Source organism: Thalassophryne amazonica, chromosome 16 (assembly GCF_902500255.1).
Source record: "Thalassophryne amazonica chromosome 16, fThaAma1.1, whole genome shotgun sequence".
NCBI classification, from domain to species: domain Eukaryota; kingdom Metazoa; phylum Chordata; class Actinopteri; order Batrachoidiformes; family Batrachoididae; genus Thalassophryne; species Thalassophryne amazonica.
In genome coordinates, this window is record NC_047118.1 from 71,270,849 (window position 1) to 71,292,679 (window position 21,831).

General features: G+C 41.7%; 1 protein-coding gene across 1 annotated transcript in view; it reads left to right on the plus strand.

Moving 5' to 3' along the window:
• Positions 1–21,831, plus strand: part of grapa (GRB2 related adaptor protein a) — a 96,324-nt gene that overhangs the window by 17,661 nt on the left and 56,832 nt on the right. The window contains exon 3 of the mRNA XM_034190675.1: positions 5,318–5,437. Coding sequence (XP_034046566.1) covers positions 5,318–5,437 — 120 coding nt within the window. The remainder of the gene's footprint in view (positions 1–5,317; positions 5,438–21,831) is intronic.

A 21,831-nucleotide genomic window follows, 5' to 3' on the forward strand; every position in this document is an offset into this window, starting at 1 on the left:
TGGCCTCACTGGTGGTCTGTGCTCTTCTGGGTTTCATATTTATTCTTTGCACACAACACAAAATGTTCATGTGATGCACGAAGCTCATGACTGTTTCACACTTCCTGCACTGGTGCACGGTGAGGAGCTGCTCTGTGAGCGCGTGCGGCCCCGCAGCTGTGCACAGCTGCACCGAGCCAGAGGGACCTGCTCAGCTTGTTATTTAACGGAGGGGAGCTGCTGGTGCTCGCTGTAGCTCCATCAGATGGTCAAACAGCTGCTGGGCCAAAACCACCACACAGCAGCTCTGCCTTGCTAATGAGCACCATGGTCCACTTAAAAATGCACTAAACTGCACAGAAATGATGTGAGCTGAGTGATTTTTTTCACATTTCAATATTAATATCATATCGACATCATCGGTAGCAAAGGAAACCACAAACACTAGAAATTAATTAATTTCTAATGTCTGTGGTTCCTTTAGGGGAGGTGATGGGCGAGTGGTTAAGCTGTTGGGCTTGAGACCAGAGGATCCTTGGTTCAAATCCCTCCCTGACCAGAAAATCACTATGGGCCCTTGGGCAAGGTCCTTAATCCCCTAGTTGCTCCTGGTGTGTCGTGAGCACCTTGTGTGGCAGCACCCTGATATCGGGGTGAATGTGAGGCATTATTGTAAAGCACTTTGAGCATCTGATGCAGATGGAAAAGCGCTATATAAATGCAGTCCTTTTAATATATATGTAATTTATTTATTTATATTTATATGTTCTGTCTCATTATACAGGGTGAACACAAAAACACTCCTTGGTTTCAAATATGTATAATATCAAGAGTCACATGAATAATTTTACAATTTTGGTATCAACAGTTGCAGAAACTCATTAAGTTTTTTTCTCTTTTGCAGAGTCTTCTTCAAAATTGCCAAATTATTCATCTGACTTTTGATATTAGAAATATTTGAAACCAAGGCGCGTTTTTGTGTTCACACTGTATGTTAATGAACTGATCCATAATCCACATCCTGGTCACCAGCAATAATTAGTTAATAATTGTTACTCTTAATATATCAAAATAAAAATAAATACATAAATCTACATACCAAGCTTCATGGAGATCAGCTGATGAAACCTTTCTGGAAAAAAAAGAAGGAGAAGACAGAGTTCCTGTTCAACTGAAAATAACAAAGACATCCAGAATCAACATCCAGATCCCAAATAGCATCAAAATGAGTTCTTTTTTTAACCTCATAATCAGTGGTGGGCACAGATAACCAAAAAATTTACTTTGATATCAGATAATCAGCTAACTGAAAAGTTATCTTTGATAAAGATAAACCGATAAACCACCCAAAAATGTATCGGAAGTTACAGATAACTGATAAATTCCAGTATTGTCTCTGATATATTTGCAACTACTAACAAAATGAATTTGAGTTTTAAACCACAATCGCTTCTGGTAGCATCAAAAGTGACAACAGTGTTGTGTGGGCCGCCAGAAGAGGAGGTACTGCTGGCCCACCACCAGAGGGCGCCCTGCCTGAAGTGCGGGCTTCAGGCACGAGAGGGCGCTGCCGCCTCACAGGAACAGCCGAGGTGACAGCTGTCACTCATCAACTATGACAGCTGTCACCGATCATCTGCACTTCACCCCAGATAAAAGCAGGATGACACCTCCACCACGTTGCCGAGATATCGTTCTTCTAAGGAGGTAATATTCTCAGCCATAAACTAAACTGTATCTTAGTCTGACCTCTTTTTGCAGCCGCTTTCCTGTGGAGCCTTGTCCGCTGATTGGTGGTTTGTGAGAGTGCCGACGTCTTCGCCTCTTACTCTTTCCAGATAAGTGCTGAAACAGGAGCTGCACGAGTGTGTGATTTGAGGTGGAGGTGGAATTCCCACCGTTGTTGTTACTGGGTGTACACACACCCACACTTGACTGTCTTTGCTCTTCGCCAGCAGTACCAGATCCGACACGCGGAGACGGTGGCCACCTGGGGGATTGGGGACCTGGCGGCTCCAGTATCCTTCGGGTTCGGTGGCAGAGGAAATCGTGTGGTTCTTCTTTAGACGGACGTCTCCTATCGTCGAGCCTGCCCACACGACACCTTTATCCATTGACTTTGTATCATTCTATAATCTGCTGTGTATGGTTGTGGCATTCACAACAGTAAAGTGTTCAAATTTGACTCCTTCTATTGTCTGTTCATTTGCACCCCCTGTTGTGGGTCCGTGTCACTACACTTTCACAACAAACAGACCCAAACAATGAGTCCACACTTATGTCTTTGAACATCTTGCCCCCTGCTGGAAGCTCTTGTTTACTACATGGCTTCAAGCACAAGCACAAGCACAGTCATTCATTATGTAAACCAACACGGTAATGTGATGTGTGTCGTGTGTTGGTGTTTACAGATAAATCTGCTTTTGTAAAATATAAAATTTTTTTATTTGTAAAAACAGGCATTTTTATGGAGCCCTGGAAGTGTCATCGCAAAATGTTTTGCATGTGGAGAGAATGTGCGCTCATTTTATTATATTGTGCACACGTTTTATGATGTTGTGTGCACGTTTTATTATGTTGTGCACACATTTTATGATGTTGTGCGCACGTTTTATTATATTATGCACACGTTTTATTACACTGTAAAACGTGCACTCAATATTGTCTTGACACATAAATGTTGGCTATTCGCCCTATTGACATTTCAAATCTCGCAAAACCTCGAAGAGGTCGCTGCGCTGCGAGATCTCAGTAAAAAGTTGCCCATGCCATGGGCACTAACACACCTCCATACCATCACAGATGCTCGCTTTTGAACTTTGTGCTGGTAACAATCTGGATGGTCTTTTGTCCGGAGGACATGATGTCCATGATTTCCAAAAACAATTGAAATGTGGACTCATCAGACCACAGCACACTTTTCCACTTTGCGAAGGTCACGGGAATTCAATGTTGGTTTTCGTCCTTGCTGCTTAATCTTCTGATTACATTATGGACTGTAGATGATAGAATCCCTAAATTCCTTGCAATTGAACATTGAGAAACATTGTTCTTAAACTGTTGGACTATTTTTCACGCAGTTGTTCACAAAGTGGTGATCCTCGCCCCATCTTTGCTTGTGAACGGCTGAGACGTTTGGGGATGCTCCTTTTATACCCAATCATATGTCGTCAGTTCCCAAACGCTTATTGAGTGTTGTTAGAAAGAAAGGTGATGTAACACAGTGGTATGTTTACCAGCTTTTTTGAAACATGTTGCAGACATCCATTTCAAAATGAGCAAATATTTGCACAAAAACAATGAAGTTTATGAGTTTGAACATTAAATACAAGGTCTGTCAGAAAAGTATCCAACCTTTTTTCTTTTTTGCAAAAACCTGATGGATTTGAATCACGTGTGCTTGCATGAGCCAACCTTGAACCTTTGTGCGTATGCGTGACGTTTTTCACGCCTGTCGATTGCGTCAGTTGCTGGTAAGCAGCATTTGTGTGAGGACGTGTGTAGTGATCTCAGCGGATTTTCATTGCAAGGAAAATGGCGGAACGACTGGAGCAGCGCTACTGCATCAAATTTTGCCAGAAACTTGGCGACAGCCAGGTGGAAACCATTTGGAAGATTCAGACGGCTTTTGGTGGCTTTTCAGTCGTGTGACTATCCAAGAAATTGTGGAAGAGGTGGGCATCATTTTTCGGAGTCCAGCATGTCCTGTGAGACTTCAACTCGGAGTTGCTTTTGCTCCTTCTGCACGAATTTCGCCGCCACTCTTTTCATGGTCAAATCTTCTGTCCCAGTGGAATGTGCCGAAAAAGTGCTGATGTCCACCTCTTCCGCAATTTCTTGGATAGTCACATGACGGTTCCGCATCACCACAGCGTTCATTTTGGCAATGATCTGGTCATTTCAGCATGTTGATGGCCGACCGTTGCGTGGCTCGCTCTCCACCGTTGTGCGGACGTCTTTAAACCAGTTGTACCGCTCCTTAATCTGTGTGATGCCCATAGGATCGTCAATGAAAGCCGTCTGAATCTTCCGAATGGTTTCCACCTGGCTGTTGCCCAGTTTCTGGCAAAATTTGATGCAGTCGCGCTGCTCCAGTCGTTCCCTCATTTTCCTTGCAATGAAAATCTGCCGAGAGCAGACACACGTCCTCACACAAATGCTACTTGCCAGCAAAAGACGCAATCGACAGGCGTGAAAAAATTCATGCATGCGCACAAAGGTTCAAGGTTGGCTCATGCAAGCACACATGATTCAAATGAAACAGGTTTTTGCAAATAAAAAACGGTTGGATACTTTTCTAACAGACCTCCTATCTTGTCTTTGTGGTGTATTCAATTGAATATAGATTGAAGAGGATTTGCAGATTCTGTTTTCATTTACATTTCACACAACATCCCAACTTCATTGGGGTTGTAAAAGGGTTTAGATTTAGTTAGGTAGAGTTCTATTCAGAGCGCCTGACACAACCCCAGACTCTGTCTGATTGTTAGGTCAAGCTTTGTAGTGAACCCAGAGACTCTGTGTTATTGTTACTTTGACTCATTCTCTGTAATAAAGCTGAGGTCAGTCTGAGAACTGAGTCCTGGTCATCCTTCTTCCATGAATGATCACGCGGGGTGGTGCTTAAAAGCTAATTGTGTGATATTACTGGTTGGTTGTCTCAGGTCGTACTGTTTACACTTGTGTGATAGTGTGGTGTAAGGGACCATCCCAACACGTGGCCAAATTCTAACTTTTATTTTTTCCAGTAATCCAGGATCCAGATGTCTGACATGTTCTTAGTTCAACAAGTTTGATGAATATGAGTTGTGCAAAAATTTAGAATGATTTAGAAACATTCTCTGACTGCGATCTGATCAGGCACACCTTCTCACCTAATTTAGGTCAAACAGTCAATCATCTCTGAGTTACATGAGTCACCGCATCCTGTGGGGGTGTGGCCTGCAGGCGGTGACCGTGTGACCTTGTCACAGTTTGACCTTAATGTTACTTTTGATTTGGTTGAGATGTCAAAGCGACTGCTGCTGCAGAATGATTTAAGGAAACTCAACAAACTGCTCCACTTAAGAACAACAAAATGAAAAACAACACTTTATTATTCATGCTGTGCCGCTGAGATCTAAAATGCAGCTTTTTTGGGATTTGTTTGTCTGCACACTGTGCAGCAAAATAAAAATAGCTCCACAAAGGTGCTAATCTTTCATTTATTTCCCGCTCAGCCTGGATCATCACAGCTGGGAGTCGTCACGTCTCCTTTCAGTGTCCTGAACCTGCACTAAATTAAACATGAGAGGAATCTGCAGCCATCCTTTTTTGTTTGTTTGTTTGTTTGTTTCAGGTGGTTTGCAGGTCGAATATCTCGCGGCGTGGCCGAGAGTCGACTCAGACACAGAGAGTGTGGAGCGTTTCTGGTCCGGGAGAGTGAAAGTGCTCCCGGAGAGTTCTCCATGTCCGTCAGGTAGGAGGTGAAAACACACACACACACACACACACACACACACACACACACACACACACACACACACACACACACACACACACACACACACACACACACACACACACACCACACACACACACAGAAACAACCACACACATCCATGTATGATGTATGGATACATGGATATACACACACACACACACACATGCATGTGCGCGCACACACACACACACACACACACACACACACACACACACACACAAGTATACATGCATACAACATACATCAATACATGCACACACACACAAACACATGGATACACAAGCACACACATACAAACACACGCACACACTAACAACCACACACATCCATGTATGGATACATGGATACACATACACATGCACACACATACGCATATACACGCATACACACGCACGCGCGCACAGACACACACACACACACACTAACACATGCATATACACAAGCTCACATACACACATGCACAAGCATGCACATGCAGACACGCACACACACGCATGCAAATGCACACACATGCAACAAACCATACACAATAATACATAATAATACATAAGCACACATCAATCAATCAATCAATCAATTTTTTTTTATATAGCGCCAAATCACAACAAACAGTTGCCCCAAGGCGCTTTATATTGTAAGGCAAGGCCATACAATAATTATGTAAAACCCCAACGGTCAAAACGACCCCCTGTGAGCAAGCACTTGGCTACAGTGGGAAGGAAAAACTCCCTTTTAACAGGAAGAAAACCTCCAGCAGAACCAGGCTCAGGGAGGGGCAGTCTTCTGCTGGGACTGGTTGGGGCTGAGGGAGAGAACCAGGAAAAAGACATGCTGTGGAGGGGAGCAGAGATCGATCACTAATGATTAAATGCAGAGTGGTGCATACAGAGCAAAAAGAGAAAGAAACAGTGCATCATGGGAACCCCCCAGCAGTCTACGTCTATAGCAGCATAACTAAGGGATGGTTCAGGGTCACCTGATCCAGCCCTAACTATAAGCTTGAGCAAAAAGGAAAGTTTTAAGCCTAATCTTAAAAGTAGAGAGGGTGTCTGTCTCCCTGATCTGAATTGGGAGCTGGTTCCACAGGAGAGGAGCCTGAAAGCTGAAGGCTCTGCCTCCCATTCTACTCTTACAAACCCTAGGAACTACAAGTAAGCCTGCAGTCTGAGAGCGAAGCGCTCTATTGGGGTGATATGGTACTACGAGGTCCCTAAGATAAGATGGGACCTGATTATTCAAAACCTTATAAGTAAGAAGAAGAATTTTAAATTCTATTCTAGAATTAACAGGAAGCCAATGAAGAGAGGCCAATATGGGTGAGATATGCTCTCTCCTTCTAGTCCCCGTCAGTACTCTAGCTACAGCATTTTGAATTAACTGAAGGCTTTTTAGGGAACTTTTAGGACAACCTGATAATAATGAATTACAATAGTCCAGCCTAGAGGAAATAAATGCATGAATTAGTTTTTCAGCATCACTCTGAGACAACACCTTTCTGATTTTAGAGATATTGCATAAATGCAAAAAAGCAGTCCTACATATTTGTTTAATATGCGCTTTGAATGACATATCCTGATCAAAAATGACTCCAAGATTTCTCACAGTATTACTAGAGGTCAGGGTAATGCCATCCAGAGTAAGGATCTGGTTAGACACCATGTTTCTAAGATTTGTGGGGCCAAGTACAATAACTTCAGTTTTATCTGAGTTTAAAAGCAGGAAATTAGAGGTCATCCATGTCTTTATGTCTGTAAGACAATCCTGCAGTTTAGCTAATTGGTGTGTGTCCTCTGGCTTCATGGATAGATAAAGCTGGGTATCATCTGCGTAACAATGAAAATTTAAGCAATACCGTCTAATAATACTGCCTAAGGGAAGCATGTATAAAGTGAATAAAATTGGTCCTAGCACAGAACCTTGTGGAACTCCATAATTAACTTTAGTCTGTGAAGAAGATTCCCCATTTACATGAACAAATTGTAATCTATTAGACAAATATGATTCAAACCACCGCAGCGCAGTGCCTTTAATACCTATGGCATGCTCTAATCTCTGTAATAAAATTTTATGGTCAACAGTATCAAAAGCAGCACTGAGGTCTAACAGAACAAGCACAGAGATGAGTCCACTGTCCGAGGCCATAAGAAGATCATTTGTAACCTTCACTAATGCTGTTTCTGTACTATGATGAATTCTAAAACCTGACTGAAACTCTTCAAATAGACCATTCCTCTGCAGATGATCAGTTAGCTGTTTTACAACTACCCTTTCAAGAATTTTTGAGAGAAAAGGAAGGTTGGAGATTGGCCTATAATTAGCTAAGATAGCTGGGTCAAGTGATGGCTTTTTAAGTAATGGTTTAATTACTGCCACCTTAAAAGCCTGTGGTACATAGCCAACTAACAAAGATAGATTGATCATATTTAAGATCGAAGCATTAAATAATGGTAGGGCTTCCTTGAGCAGCCTGGTAGGAATGGGGTCTAATAAACATGTTGATGGTTTGGATGAAGTAACTAATGAAAATAACTCAGACAGAACAATCGGAGAGAAAGAGTCTAACCAAATACCGGCATCACTGAAAGCAGCCAAAGATAATGATACGTCTTTGGGATGGTTATGAGTAATTTTTTCTCTAATAGTTAAAATTTTGTTAGCAAAGAAAGTCATGAAGTCATTACTAGTTAAAGTTAATGGAATACTGAGCTCAATAGAGCTCTGACTCTTTGTCAGCCTGGTTACAGTGCTGAAAAGAAACCTGGGGTTGTTCTTATTTTCTTCAATTAGTGATGAGTAGAAAGATGTCCTAGCTTTACGAAGGGCTTTTTTATAGAGCAACAGACTCTTTTTCCAGGCTAAGTGAAGATCTTCTAAATTAGTGAGATGCCATTTCCTCTCCAACTTACGGGTTATCTGCTTTAAGCTACGAGTTTGTGAGTTATACCACGGAGTCAGGCACTTCTGATTTAAAGCTCTCTTTTTTAGAGGAGCTACAGCATCCAAAGTTGTCTTCAATGAGGATGTAAAACTATTGATGAGATACTCTATCTCACTTACAGAGTTTAGGTAGCTACTCTGCACTGTGTTGGTATATGGCATTAGAGAACATAAAGAAGGAATCATATCCTTAAACCTAGTTACAGCGCTTTCTGAAAGACTTCTAGTGTAATGAAACTTATTCCCCACTGCTGGGTAGTCCATCAGAGTAAATGTAAATGTTATTAAGAAATGATCAGACAGAAGGGAGTTTTCAGGGAATACTGTTAAGTCTTCTATTTCCATACCATAAGTCAGAACAAGATCTAAGATATGATTAAAGTGGTGGGTGGACTCATTTACTTTTTGAGCAAAGCCAATAGAGTCTAATAATAGATTAAATGCAGTGTTGAGACTGTTATTCTCAGCATCTGTGTGGATGTTAAAATCGCCCACTATAATTATCAAGTTATTAAGTCAGACAAAAGGTCTGAAAATTCACAGAGAAACTCACAGTAACAACCAGGTGGACGATAGATAATAACAAATAAAACTGGTTTTTGGGACTTCCAATTTGGATGGACAAGACTAAGAGTCAAGCTTTCAAATGAATTAAAGCTCTGTCTGGGTTTTTGATTAATTAATAAGCTGGAATGGAAGATTGCTGCTAATCCTCCGCCTCGGCCTGTGCTACGAGCATTCTGACAGTTAGTGTGACTCGGGGGTGTTGACTCATTTAAACTAACATATTCATCCTGCTGTAACCAGGTTTCTGTAAGGCAGAATAAATCAATATGTTGATCAATTATTATATCATTTACCAACAGGGACTTAGAAGAGAGAGACCTAATGTTTAATAGACCACATTTAACTGTTTTAGTCTGTGGTGCAGTTGAAGGTGCTATATTATTTTTTCTTTTTGAATTTTTATGCTTAAATAGATTTTTGCTGGTTGTTGGTGGTCTGGGAGCAGGCACCGTCTCTACGGGGATGGGGTAATGAGGGGATGGCAGGGGGAGAGAAGCTGCAGAGAGGTGTGTAAGACTACAACTCTGCTTCCTGGTCCCAACCCTGGATAGTCACGGTTTGGAGGATTTAAGAAAATTGGCCAGATTTCTAGAAATGAGAGCTGCTCCATCCAAAGTGGGATGGATGCCGTCTCTCCTAACAAGACCAGGTTTTCCCCAGAAGCTTTGCCAATTATCTATGAAGCCCACCTCATTTTTTGGACACCACTCAGACAGCCAGCAATTCAAGGAGAACATGCGGCTAAACATGTCACTCCCGGTCCGATTGGGGAGGGGCCCAGAGAAAACTACAGAGTCCGACATTGTTTTTGCAAAGTTACACACCGATTTAATGTTAATTTTAGTGACCTCCGATTGGCGTAACCGGGTGTCATTACTGTCGATGTGAATTACAATCTTACCAAATTTACGCTTAGCCTTAGCCAGCAGTTTCAAATTTCCTTCAATGTCGCCTGCTCTGGCCCCCGGAAGACAATTGACTATGGTTGCTGGTGTCGCTAACTTCACATTTCGCAAAACAGAGTCGCCAATAACCAGAGTTTGATCCTCGGTGGGTGTGTCGTCGAGTGGGGAAAAACGGTTAGAGATGTGAACGGGTTGGCGGTGTACACGGGGCTTCTGTTTAGGGCTACGCTTCATCCAAGTATACATACATATAACATACAGCAATACATGCACACACATACTTGCATGCGCACACACACACACACACACGCACACAAATGCAAAAACACACACAAACAACCACACATACATGCACGCACACACACACACACACACAAACACATGGAAACGCACGCACATGCGCATGCACACACACACACACACACACACACACACACACACACACACACACACACACACACACACACACACACACATGCACACACACACTCTCTCTTTGCAACTGAAATACAGCATTTGGTCAGATTTCAGTTATTCCTCTTTGATTGTACATTGGTTGGATGTGTGATGATGATGATGATGCACTCTGCAACTTCTTTTCCAAACTAAATTCCAAACTTTAGTTCACTCTAATGCAGTGCTTCAGTACAAAATCCATTTTTTGTACAATAAAACATTCATTCATTTTCAAAAACCTGCTTATTCCAATTAAGGGTCAGAGGGGCTGGAGCCTTTCCTCGGGGTCATTGGGTGAGAGGTGGGGTTCACCCTGGACAGGCAGCCAATCAATTGCAGGGCCTCATATAGACAAATACTTTCACACCTATGGTCACTTTTAAGTTTTCAATTCACCTAACCTGCATGTCTTTGGAAATGGGAGGAAACCAGCACCTAGAGGGAACCCCCACAAGCATGGGGAGAACACACAAACACCACTCAGAAAGCACCAGGACAGAAGAGAACCTGGAACCTTTTCACTGTGGATCAACAGAGCAAATCGTTGTCTATGAATATACAATCCTGGATCCTGAATGGATCCTGTTATGTTTGATCCTGACAGCTTATCATTGATCCTGATTGATGACCTGTGATCCTGTTTGATTGACTTTGATCTTGATTGTTGAACCACATTGTCATCATGTATTGTTGAGCCTTACTGCTGACTGCTTTGATCCTGATCACGATCATTGATCCTGGAAGCTAATCTTTGGGCCTCATCACTAATCTTTGATCGTGATCACTCATAGTTGATGCCTGATCCTGATTACTCATCTATAATCCTGGGGGCTAACCTTTGATCCTCAAGTCTGACTCTGATAACTAATCTTTGATCCTCATCACGCATTTTTGAAATCTGATCCTGATCACTCATCATCGATCCTTATCGCTTGCCTTTGAGCCTGAGGTCTGTTCATTATCACTGAGGTTTGCTCCCAATAACTCATTTCGTGAAGTTTGATCCTAAATGCTCATCTTTAATCCTCATTGCTGAGTGCTTTGATCCTGATTACTCAACATTTATCCTGAAGTTGGAGCCTAATATTTTACCCTCATCATTTGTCTTTTATTCTAAATCATGGTCTTTGATCCTGATGACACCTTTCATCTTGAAGCTCAGTCCCAACCACTCATCTTTGATGCTAACCACTCATCTTTTACCCTGAACATTGGTCCTGAAGTTGAATCCTGATTGGTTCATGCTTAGAAATGTGATCCAAATCACAAATTTTTTATCCTAATTACTGGTTGATCTGATCCTGAATTTAATGGGTTTTCTTGGATCTGTGACCTACGTATATCTCCAACACATTTCAATGAAATCCAGTCATGTCTTTTTGAGATATGCCACAGACATCAGTGACTGCAGAATCACCACAAAGGTTAAATGAAAAACAAACAAACAGATAAATAAATAATGTTCCGCTTTCCAGTTTGCTTGTGTTTAAGAATCCTGACCATTTTTGCTGAAAAGACAGTTCCTTGTTCCATTTGCACATTTCAGTAAGACCTTACGATAAGATGGGTCAGTCCACATGAAATAGGTTTTGCTGTGTGAACCTTCTGAACGTCAGGCTCATCCTGTTGTTTTAAAATTACACTAGCTGGGGTACCCGGTGCTGCCCAGGTTAACCTGTTTTAGACATAAGCCAAATGCCAATCATTTTAATCAAAACAATTGCCCTGCATTTGTTTTTGTAATGCTGATGTCTTATAAATACGTATAATAGTTAATGGGCCAACGTTTGTCCAGCAGAACTATAAGAGGTGGACTCCCCCAACTAAGTGGAAATACTTGATTAAAAGACAAACACATTTGAAGTCCTTCATGCAGACTTTATTTTGCAATCAAATTTATAACAAAATTACACACAAAAGGTAGGTAACAGTAAATGTACATATCAATGAATCAAAATTGAGGTAGTGTTGTAGTTCACTGTTTTTACATTGCAATTTTACAAACATAAAATGAATGTATTCAGACAGGAAGGCAAACTGGGTTGTACAGGACAGTCAGATGCTTAACAGTTGAGAAGATAAAGTAGGTGAAGGAAGGGATTAAACAAACAGAGATGGCCAACACATATACAGGGCTGGAAATTTGAATCTGCCTGGTCATACCCACAGCCTCAGCCTAAGCATGCTGTTGTTTTGCTGAGTGTGCTGTGGCGAGTGTGCTGTAGAAAGGGATTAAATAAACAGAGATGGCCAACACATATACAGGGCTGGAAATTTGAATCTGCCTGGTCATTCCCACAGCCTCAGCCTAAGCATGCTGTTGTTTTGCTGAGTGTGCTGTGGCTGTGCTGTGCTGAGTGTGCTATAGAAAGGGATTAAATAAACAGAGATGGCCAACACATATACAGGGCTGAAAATTTGAATCTGCCTGGTCATACCCACAGCCTCAGCCTAAGCATGCTGTTGTTTTGCTGAGTGTGCTGTGGCTGTGCTGTGGTGAGTGTGCTGTAGAAAGGGATTAAATAAACAGAGATGGCCAACACATATACAGGGCTGGAAATTTGAATCTGCCTGGTCATTCCCACAGCCTCAGCCTAAGCATGCTAATGTTTTGCTGAGTGTGCTGTGGCTGTGCTGTGCTGAGTGTGCTATAGAAAGGGATTAAATAAACAGAGATGGCCAACACATATACAGGGTTGAAAATTTGAATCTGCCAGGTCATACCCATAGCTGGCTATTTTGGGGGTAATTTTCAGTTCACCTTTTAAAAACTGATACCAGTTTGTTCCCCATGTCATGAGGATTCAGAATATATATAGTTTTTAGGGCTACATATTATAGTTTGGGAGTTTATCTTTGACAGACAGACAGACAGACAGACGTAGACCTATATGTATATAGATCCCTAGGTAAAAGGTCAAAGGATCCAACATCAACTACTGCTATTGTTATTTTTTTATTTTAATAAACCTGCTGTTAGAATTAGCTCACATTCGTAGAGCTTTGTATAAATCTGGATGCTGCTCAGACTTTGAGTCAGAAAAAAAAAAATGATTGGAGGAGTTTCATCTCATCTTCCGAGTCAGCGAGTGGAAGAATCTGAGTCCAGTCTGAGGTGGTTCAGCTGGAGCCTAAAGTTTCTGTGTCCTCATTAATAATTTTGGATGTGTGCATTCATTTGTGTAGCTTTTTTTTTTGGGGGGGGGGGGGGGGTAATAGTGTGATCGTGGCAGCAGATCAGAGGAGGGCTGTTAAAGAAGAGGCTGCAGGATGGAGGGGAAGAGGGAGCTAATCCTGTCTGGCACAAAGCAGCATCTGGATTCGGGGCCGAGCTGCTGAAGGGGCCGAGCCGTTCCGACACTTTGGCTGAAAGTCTAATTGAGCTGCAGCTCTGAAGATGTTGGACCTGAGATGGGTTTGAAGTCTGGTCCTGGAGCCAGGACTGGAGCTGAGGGTGCTCCTGCAGAAAGATGATTGGATCAGGTTCAGGTTATAGATTTATTTTGTAGACAGAAACATCAGAATATTTATGTTGTTGTGATTACAGAATTACTAAAGACATGTAAAACAGGAAGGGAAGACAGAAAAAAGAAAGCAAAATAATCTAAAAAGTAAAGGAAAAAGATAAGTAAACACAAAAGGAAAAGACAACAGAAAGTCAATGGGAATGAAAAAGTAAACATGAAAGGAAGCGCAAATGAGGAAAAGAACAAGATATAAAGGAAACGAAAGGAAAGCGTTTTTAAACCAGAAAGGAATGCAAGGAAACAGGAAAGAAAATGAAAAAAAAAATAGGGAAATGAAAATAAATGAAAAGCTCAAAAATCAAATTGATATAGAAGAAAATAGAGAAAATGAGGATGTCGACATAAATACAAAAGAAAAATACAAGCAAATAACAGGTTTTTTGGGGGAAAATCTGACGCTTTTTCCCTTGTGTGTGTATGTATGTGTGTGTGTGTTTGGGGGGTTGTCTTTGACGTCTCTGGCTGTTATTGTTGGCTGCCATAGTAACCTGAAAAGTGGGTCAGGTATGTGTGTGTGGCACATGTGCGCTAACAGTTCTGTCACAGGAGACGTTGTGACTAACAGGACTAAGTGTTGACACTTTAGTCCCGGGTCTGTTCGGTCCAGATCTCACGTCAGTCAGTAAATAGGATTCACTCACATGAAACAGTGAAATAAGGTTCAGTTCAGTTGAAATGAAAACATTTTGGAATCCCATAAAGGTCCAATTAGAAATCAAGGAATCAAAGGAGTCTCAGATTTATGGAAGTGAAAAGAGCAGGTGATTCTGTGGGACAGGAGTCAGAATACCAAGATATAGAACGCGGGTTTCAGTCCCAGTCTGTGCTTCAGTGTCCCTGCATAAGACTCTTCATTTGCATCGTCTCAGTCCTCCAAGTTCTAAGTTATGTTCATTCAGCTATGATCTTCATTGCTGAGTGCTTTGATCCTCATAAGTCAGTTTTGATCTTCATTGCTGAGTACTTTGAGCCTCATATGTCAGCTGTGATCTTCATTGCTGAGTGCTTTGATCCTCATAAGTCAGCTTTCATCTTCATAGCTGAGTACTTTGATCCTCATAACTGAATTTTGATCTTCACTGTTGAGTGCTTTCATCCTCATATGTCAACTTTGATCATCACTGCTGAGTTCTTTGATCCTGCTCAGTCTCTTCATTGCTGAGTGCTTTGATCATGCTCAGTCACCTTTGATTATTGCTGCTTCATGCTCTGAAACTGATAAGTCAATTTCTATCCTGAAAGTTGATCCTGATCTTTAATCCTAATCAATCATCTTTTATCCTGAAGCGTGATCCTGATCACTCAACCTTGATCCTATAGAGAGAATCAGTTCAAAATTCAGTCCTCTCAACCTGTCTGTCAGCATCAGTTTATTGATGACTGCTGTGAAATAGCTGTGTGCTTAAGTTTGTGTAACATTTCAACAAAGATTGCGTTAGTGATGAGCTGTTGAAAAGCTGTTATTTCTGGAGTATAGTATCATTATTCGAAGAGCACAGAGAGTTGACTCACTCCTGAAGTTTGATTCTTATCACTCATCTTTGATCCTGAAGAATAATCCTGATCATTCATCTTTGATACTTACCACAGACTGCTTTGATCCCAATCAGTCATTTTTTTTAATCCTGAATTTCTACCAAAACACTCATCCTTAATCCTGAACATTGAGCTGAATCATTCATCTGTAATCCTTATTGATGAGTGATTTGATCCTGATCACTCAACTTTGAACCTGAAATTGGATCCAAATCACTTGTGTTTTTATCCTGATTACTAGTCATTACAAGTGAACTAACCTGCGATGGACTGGTGTCCTCTCCAGGAGGTTTCATAGGCATTCATCCACTTCACGCTATGTATCCGAGGATAAGTACCAGACTTACTCCTCTGGACAGACAAGTCCACCACTACTGCTTGTCCCGTTTAGTCAGTGAGCTCCTGTCTGTGCAGTTATACGTTTGTACATGTGGTTTGTAGTTCTCACAGTCTCAGATGCCAGAGGCAAAGAATTTAGATTTTTTTGGATTTCTGTCATCAGTCGTCATTAGTCTCTTATCAGGACCATTAACAGGAACTAATCCTCTGGATTTTTTTTAACGGAGACATAATCTTTTCTAACACTTTACAAGCTCAGAGTCCCATAAATGTTATCACCAGAGGCAATTTCATATGAAATGACTCTTGATCATCCTCAGATAAAAGTCGTGTCTTCACTTCAGAGAAGGTGATGAAGTCAGTCGGTGAAGTTATTCAAGAGATTTTAATTAAAAATTTAAAACCCTCCAATAAATAAGTACTTCATACATTTTATGTCCCAGTCCATACTTCTATAAAAATAGCAAAGGGGGGATGATAATCAGTGATGAATGAATTTATCAACAAGATGTTCTTGTGTCTCTCTCCTGGCATCTCGCTCTGTGTTGCACACTTAGTCCAATTCTCTTCTTCTAATAACTTACCTTATGGTTTCTGAGTCAGGTCAGGACATGGAGCATCTACCACACTATGGTTCTGCTTGGGTCTTGGATGCAATCATCCAAGCACACAGCTGGTCCACCCCCACCTCTCCAAAGTATCATCTATCTCCTGCAGCCAGGTGAACTCCAGCATTCCTCTTGGTTTTCTCCAGCTTCTGAGATCCTTCACAAACAGAAGAAACGTATTGCATGGCCCAAAATGTCAAAGGATCCTCCAAAGATATGTAGTAATTAAAGACATCCAGTCACCGCCTTAGGTCACGAGTTAGCAGTAAGACAGGTAGCACCAGGAACCGAAAGACGTTCTCCTGCAAAGATATCAGCATCAACAAACATATCTGACCACTGACCTCATCACAATCAGAATCAAATTTATTGCTAAGTAAACGCAACACTTTTGGTTTTGCTCCCATTTTGTATGAGATGAACTCAAAGATCTAAAACTTTTTCCACATATACAGTATCACCATTTCTCTCAAATATTGTTCACAAACCAGTCTAAATCTGTGATAGTGAGCACTTCTCCTTTGCTGAGATAATCCATCCCACCTCACAGGTGTGCCATATCAAGATGCTGATTAGACACCATGATTAGTGCACAGGTGTGCCTTAGACTGCCCACAATAAAGGCCACTCTGAAAGGTTCAGTTTTATCACACAGTACAATGCCACAGATGTCGCAAGATTTGAGGGAGCGTGCAATTGGGCATGCTGACAGCAGGAATGTCAACCAGAGCTGTGCTTATGTATTGAATGTTCATTCTCTACCATAAGCCGTCTCCAAAGGCGTTTCAGAGAATTTGGCAGTACATCCAACCAGCCTCACAACCGCAGACCACGTGTAACCACACCAGCCCAGGACCTCCACATCCAGCATGTTCACCTCCAAGATCGTTCTTGAGACCAGCCACTCGGACAGCTGCTGGAACAATCGGTTTGCATAACCAAAGAATTTCTGCACAAACTGTCAGAAACTGTCTCAGGGAAGCTCATCTGCATGCTCGTCATCCTCATCGGGGTCTCGACCTGACTCCAGTTCGTCGTCGTAACCGATTTGGAGTGGGCAAATGCTCACATTCGCTGCCATTTGGCACGTTGGAGAGGTGTTCTCTTCACGAATGATGCGAAGGACGATGTGTTGCACTGCATGAGGCAAATGGTGGTCACACCAGATACTGACTGGTATCCCCCCCCAATAAAAACAAAACTACACCTTTCAGAGTGGCCTTTTATTGTGGGCCAGTCTAAGGCACACCTGTGCACTAATCACGGTGTCTAATCAGCATCTTGGTATGGCACACCTGTGAGGTGGGATGGATTATCTCAGCAAAGGAGAAGTGCTCACTATCACAGATTTAGACTGGTTTGTGCACAGTATTTGAGGGAAATGGTGATATTGTGTATGTGGAAAAAGTTTTAGATCGTTGAGTTAATCTCATACAAAATGGGAGCAAAACCAAAAGTGTTGCGTTTATATTTTTGTTGAGTATAGAAGGAATTTGATGTGGTGTTATTGGTGCATAAACAATAAGAATAAGAAAAGAAAAAAACACATCTGTAAGCAGTAAATGAGTCAGATTGGCAATAATATAGTCACTGTTAAATAAAGATAAATATAATGTAATGGAGGGGGACTGTGCAAAAACAGGTGATTGAAGTACAAATGTACAGCACTTCAGTGCAGGGATGACCAATCTGTACTTTGTGGTAGTGGGGGGGTAAGTGAGGGTCTCTGGCATTATTTATTAGTCTGTGGATGGAAAGAACCTGTTTTTGTGTATGGAGGTTTTGGTCCTGATGGACCTCATCTGCCTGCCAGAGGGGAGGATGACAAAAAGTTTGTGTCCTGGGTGGGAGGGATCGGCCACAATCTTCCTTGCTCACCTCAGAGCCCTGAAGCCATACAGGTCCTGTAGGGATGGCAGACTGCAATCTCTGCTGCATGGATGATACGCTGCAGTCTGCTCCTGGCAGCAGTGTACTAAATGGTGATGGAGGAGGAGATGATGGACTCAGTGATGGAGGAGATGATGACTCCATAAGCTTTTCCCAGGCACCTCTCAAAAAACAAGGACCCAGACACATGAACGTCACTGCTGAGATAACTAAATGTCTCTACAGGTGTGATACTTAGCCCACATGAAGAAGATGGGATGGACTGGGTGTCTGAATGGATGGTTGCCATTGTGGACTGAAAGTGATTCCATGCTGGTACATGTGGCAATGTGCAGCACAAGCACATGCTCCCAAACATGATCTGACCATGTATGATGCGTTCAAGAGTCTAGGAAGTCATTGAAAGCCCTGATCTTTGTCTGGATCCAGGACGCTCCAAATCCTCAGTCAGTAATCAGGGTATCTTCTGATTCCACATAGACAAACACCTCCATCACTCAACAAAGTGAAGGCACTGACTGCTGCAAATTATATTCAAATAACCTGAAATCCACTCTGAAAGTTTGGTTCCAAGCTGCTTTTTTCCCCAACTGGGAAGCAACATATTTCTGTGCCAAATGCGGGATAAACACTGCATTTCTGCTCATCCATCCATCCAAACAAATGAAAAGAACAGTGAAGATCTGCACCTCCTGCAGAGGGCACAGGCGAAAACCTAAGAGTTTGACAAGAGATCTACATGTGTGAACACATCACGGCCCTGTGATCAAATCAAATCAAATCAATTTTATTTTATATAGCGCCAAATCACAACAACAGTTGTCCCAAGGCGCTTTATATTGTAAGGCAAAGCCATACAATAATTACGGAAAAACCCCAACAGTCAAAACGACCCCTGTGAGCAAGCACTTGGCGACACTGGGAAGGAAAACCTCCCCTTTTAACAGGAAGAAACCTCCAGCAGAACCAGGCTCAGGGAGGGGCAGTCTTCTGCTGGGACTGCTTGGGCTGAGGAGAGAACCAGGAAAAAGACATGCTGTGGAAGACAGCAGAGATCAATCACTAATGATTAAATGCAGAGTGGTGCATACAGAGCAAAAAGAGAAAGAAACACTCAGTACATCTGGGAATCTCTGTAATAAAATTTTATGGTCAACAGTATCAAAAGCAGCACTGAGGTCTAACAGGACAAGCACAGAGATGGGTCCACTGTCTGAGGCCAAAAGAAGATCATTTCTAACCTTCACTAATGCTGTTTCTGTACTTGATGAATTCTAAAACCTGACTGAAACTCTTCAAATAGACAATTCCTCTGCAGATGATCAGTTAGCTGTTTTACAACTACCCTTTCAAGAATTTTTGAGAGAAAAGGAAGGTTGGAGATTGGCCTATAATTAGCTAAGATAGCTGGGTCAAGTGATGGCTTTTTAAGTAATGGTTTAATTACTGCCACCTTAAAAGCCTGTGGTACATAGCCAACTAATAAAGATAGATTGATCATATTTAAGATCGAAGCATTAATTAATGGTAGGGCTTCCTTGAGCAGCCTGGTAGGAATGGGGTCTAATAGACAATGTTGATGGTTTGGAGGAAGTAACTAATGAAAATAACTCAGACAGAACAATCGGAGAGAAAGAGTCTAACCAAATACCGGCATCACTGAAAGCAGCCAAAGATAACGATATGTCTTTGGGATGGTTACGAGTAATTTTTTTCTCTAATAGTTAAAATTTTATTAGCAAAGAAAGTCATGAAGTCATTACTAGTTAAAGTTAAAGGAATACTCGGCTCAATAGAGCTCTGACTCTTTGTCAGCCTGGCTACAGTGCTGAAAAGAAACCTGGGGTTGTTCTTATTTTCTTCAATAAGTGATGAGTAGTAAGATGTCCTAGCTTTACGGAGGGCTTTTTTATAGCGCAACAGACTCTTTTTCCAGGCTAAGTGAAGATCTTCTAAATTAGTGAGACGCCATTTCCTCTCCAACTTACGGGTTATCTGCTTTAAGCTGCGAGTTTGTGAGTTATACCACGGAGTCAGGCACTTCTGATTTAAGGCTCTCTTTTTCAGAGGAGCTGCAGCATCCAAAGTTGTCTTCAATGAGGATGTAAAACTACTGATGAGATAATCTATCTCACTCACAGAGTTTAGGTAGCTACTCTGCCCTGTGTTGGTATATGGCATTGGAGAACATAAAGAAGGAATCATATCCTTAAACCTAGTTACAGAGCTTTCTGAAAGACTTCTACTGTAATGAAACTTATTCCCCACTGCTGGGTAGTCCATCAGAGTAAATGTAAATGTTATTAAGAAATGATCAGACAGAAGGGAGTTTTCAGGGAATACTGTTAAGTCTTCAATTTCCATACCATAAGTCAGAACAAGATCTAAGGTATGATTAAAGTGGTGGGTGGACTCATTTACATTTTGAGCAAAGCCAATCGAGTCTAACAATAGATTAAATGCAGTGTTGAGACTGTCATTCTCAGCATCTGTGTGGATGTTAAAATCGGCCACTATAATTATCTTATCTGAGCTAAGCACTAAGTCAGACAAAAGGGCCGAAAATTCACAGAGAAACTCACAGTAACGACCAGGTGGATGATAGATAAAAACAAATAAAACTGGTTTTTGGGACTTCCAATTTGGATGGACAAGACTAAGAGTCAAGCTTTCAAATGAATTAAAGCTCTGTCTGGGTTTTTGATTAATTAATAAGTTGGAGTGGAATATTGCTGATAATCCTCCGCCTCGGCCCATGCTACGAGCATTTTGGCAGTTAGTGTGACTCGGGGGTGTTGACTCATTTAAACTAACATATTCATCCTGCTGTAACCAGGTTTCTGTAAGGCAGAATAAATCAATATGTTGATCAATTATTATATCATTTACTAACAGGGACTTAGAAGAGAGAGACCTAATGTTTAATAGACCACATTTAACTGTTTTAGTCTGTGGTGCAGTTGAAGGTTCTATATTATTTTTTCTTTTTGAATTTTTATGCTTAAATAGATTTTTGCTGGTTATTGGTGGTCTGGGAGCAGGCACCGTCTCTACGGGGATGGGGTAATGAGGGGATGGCAGGGGGAGAGAAGCTGCAGAGAGGTGTGTAAGACTACAACTCTGCTTCCTGGTCCCAACCCTGAGTAGTCACGGTTTGGAAGATTTAATAAAATTGTCCAGATTTCTAGAAATGAGAGCTGCTCCATCCACAGTGGGATGGATGCCGTCTCTCCTAACAAGACCAGGTTTTCCCCAGAAGCTTTGCCAATTATCTATGAAGCCCACCTCATTTTTTGGACACCACTCAGACAGCCAGCAATTCAAGGAGAACATGCGGCTAAACATGTCACTCCCGGTCCGATTGGGGAGGGGCCCAGAGAAAACTACAGAGTCCGACATTGTTTTTGCAAAGTTACACACCGATTCAATGTTAATTTTAGTGACCTCCGATTGGCGTAACCGGGTGTCATTACTGCCGACGTGAATTACAATCTTACCAAATTTACGCTTAGCCTTAGCCAGCAGTTTCAAATTTCCTTCGATGTCGCCTGCTCTGGCCCCCGGAAGACAATTGACTATGGTTGCTGGTGTCGCTAACTTCACAT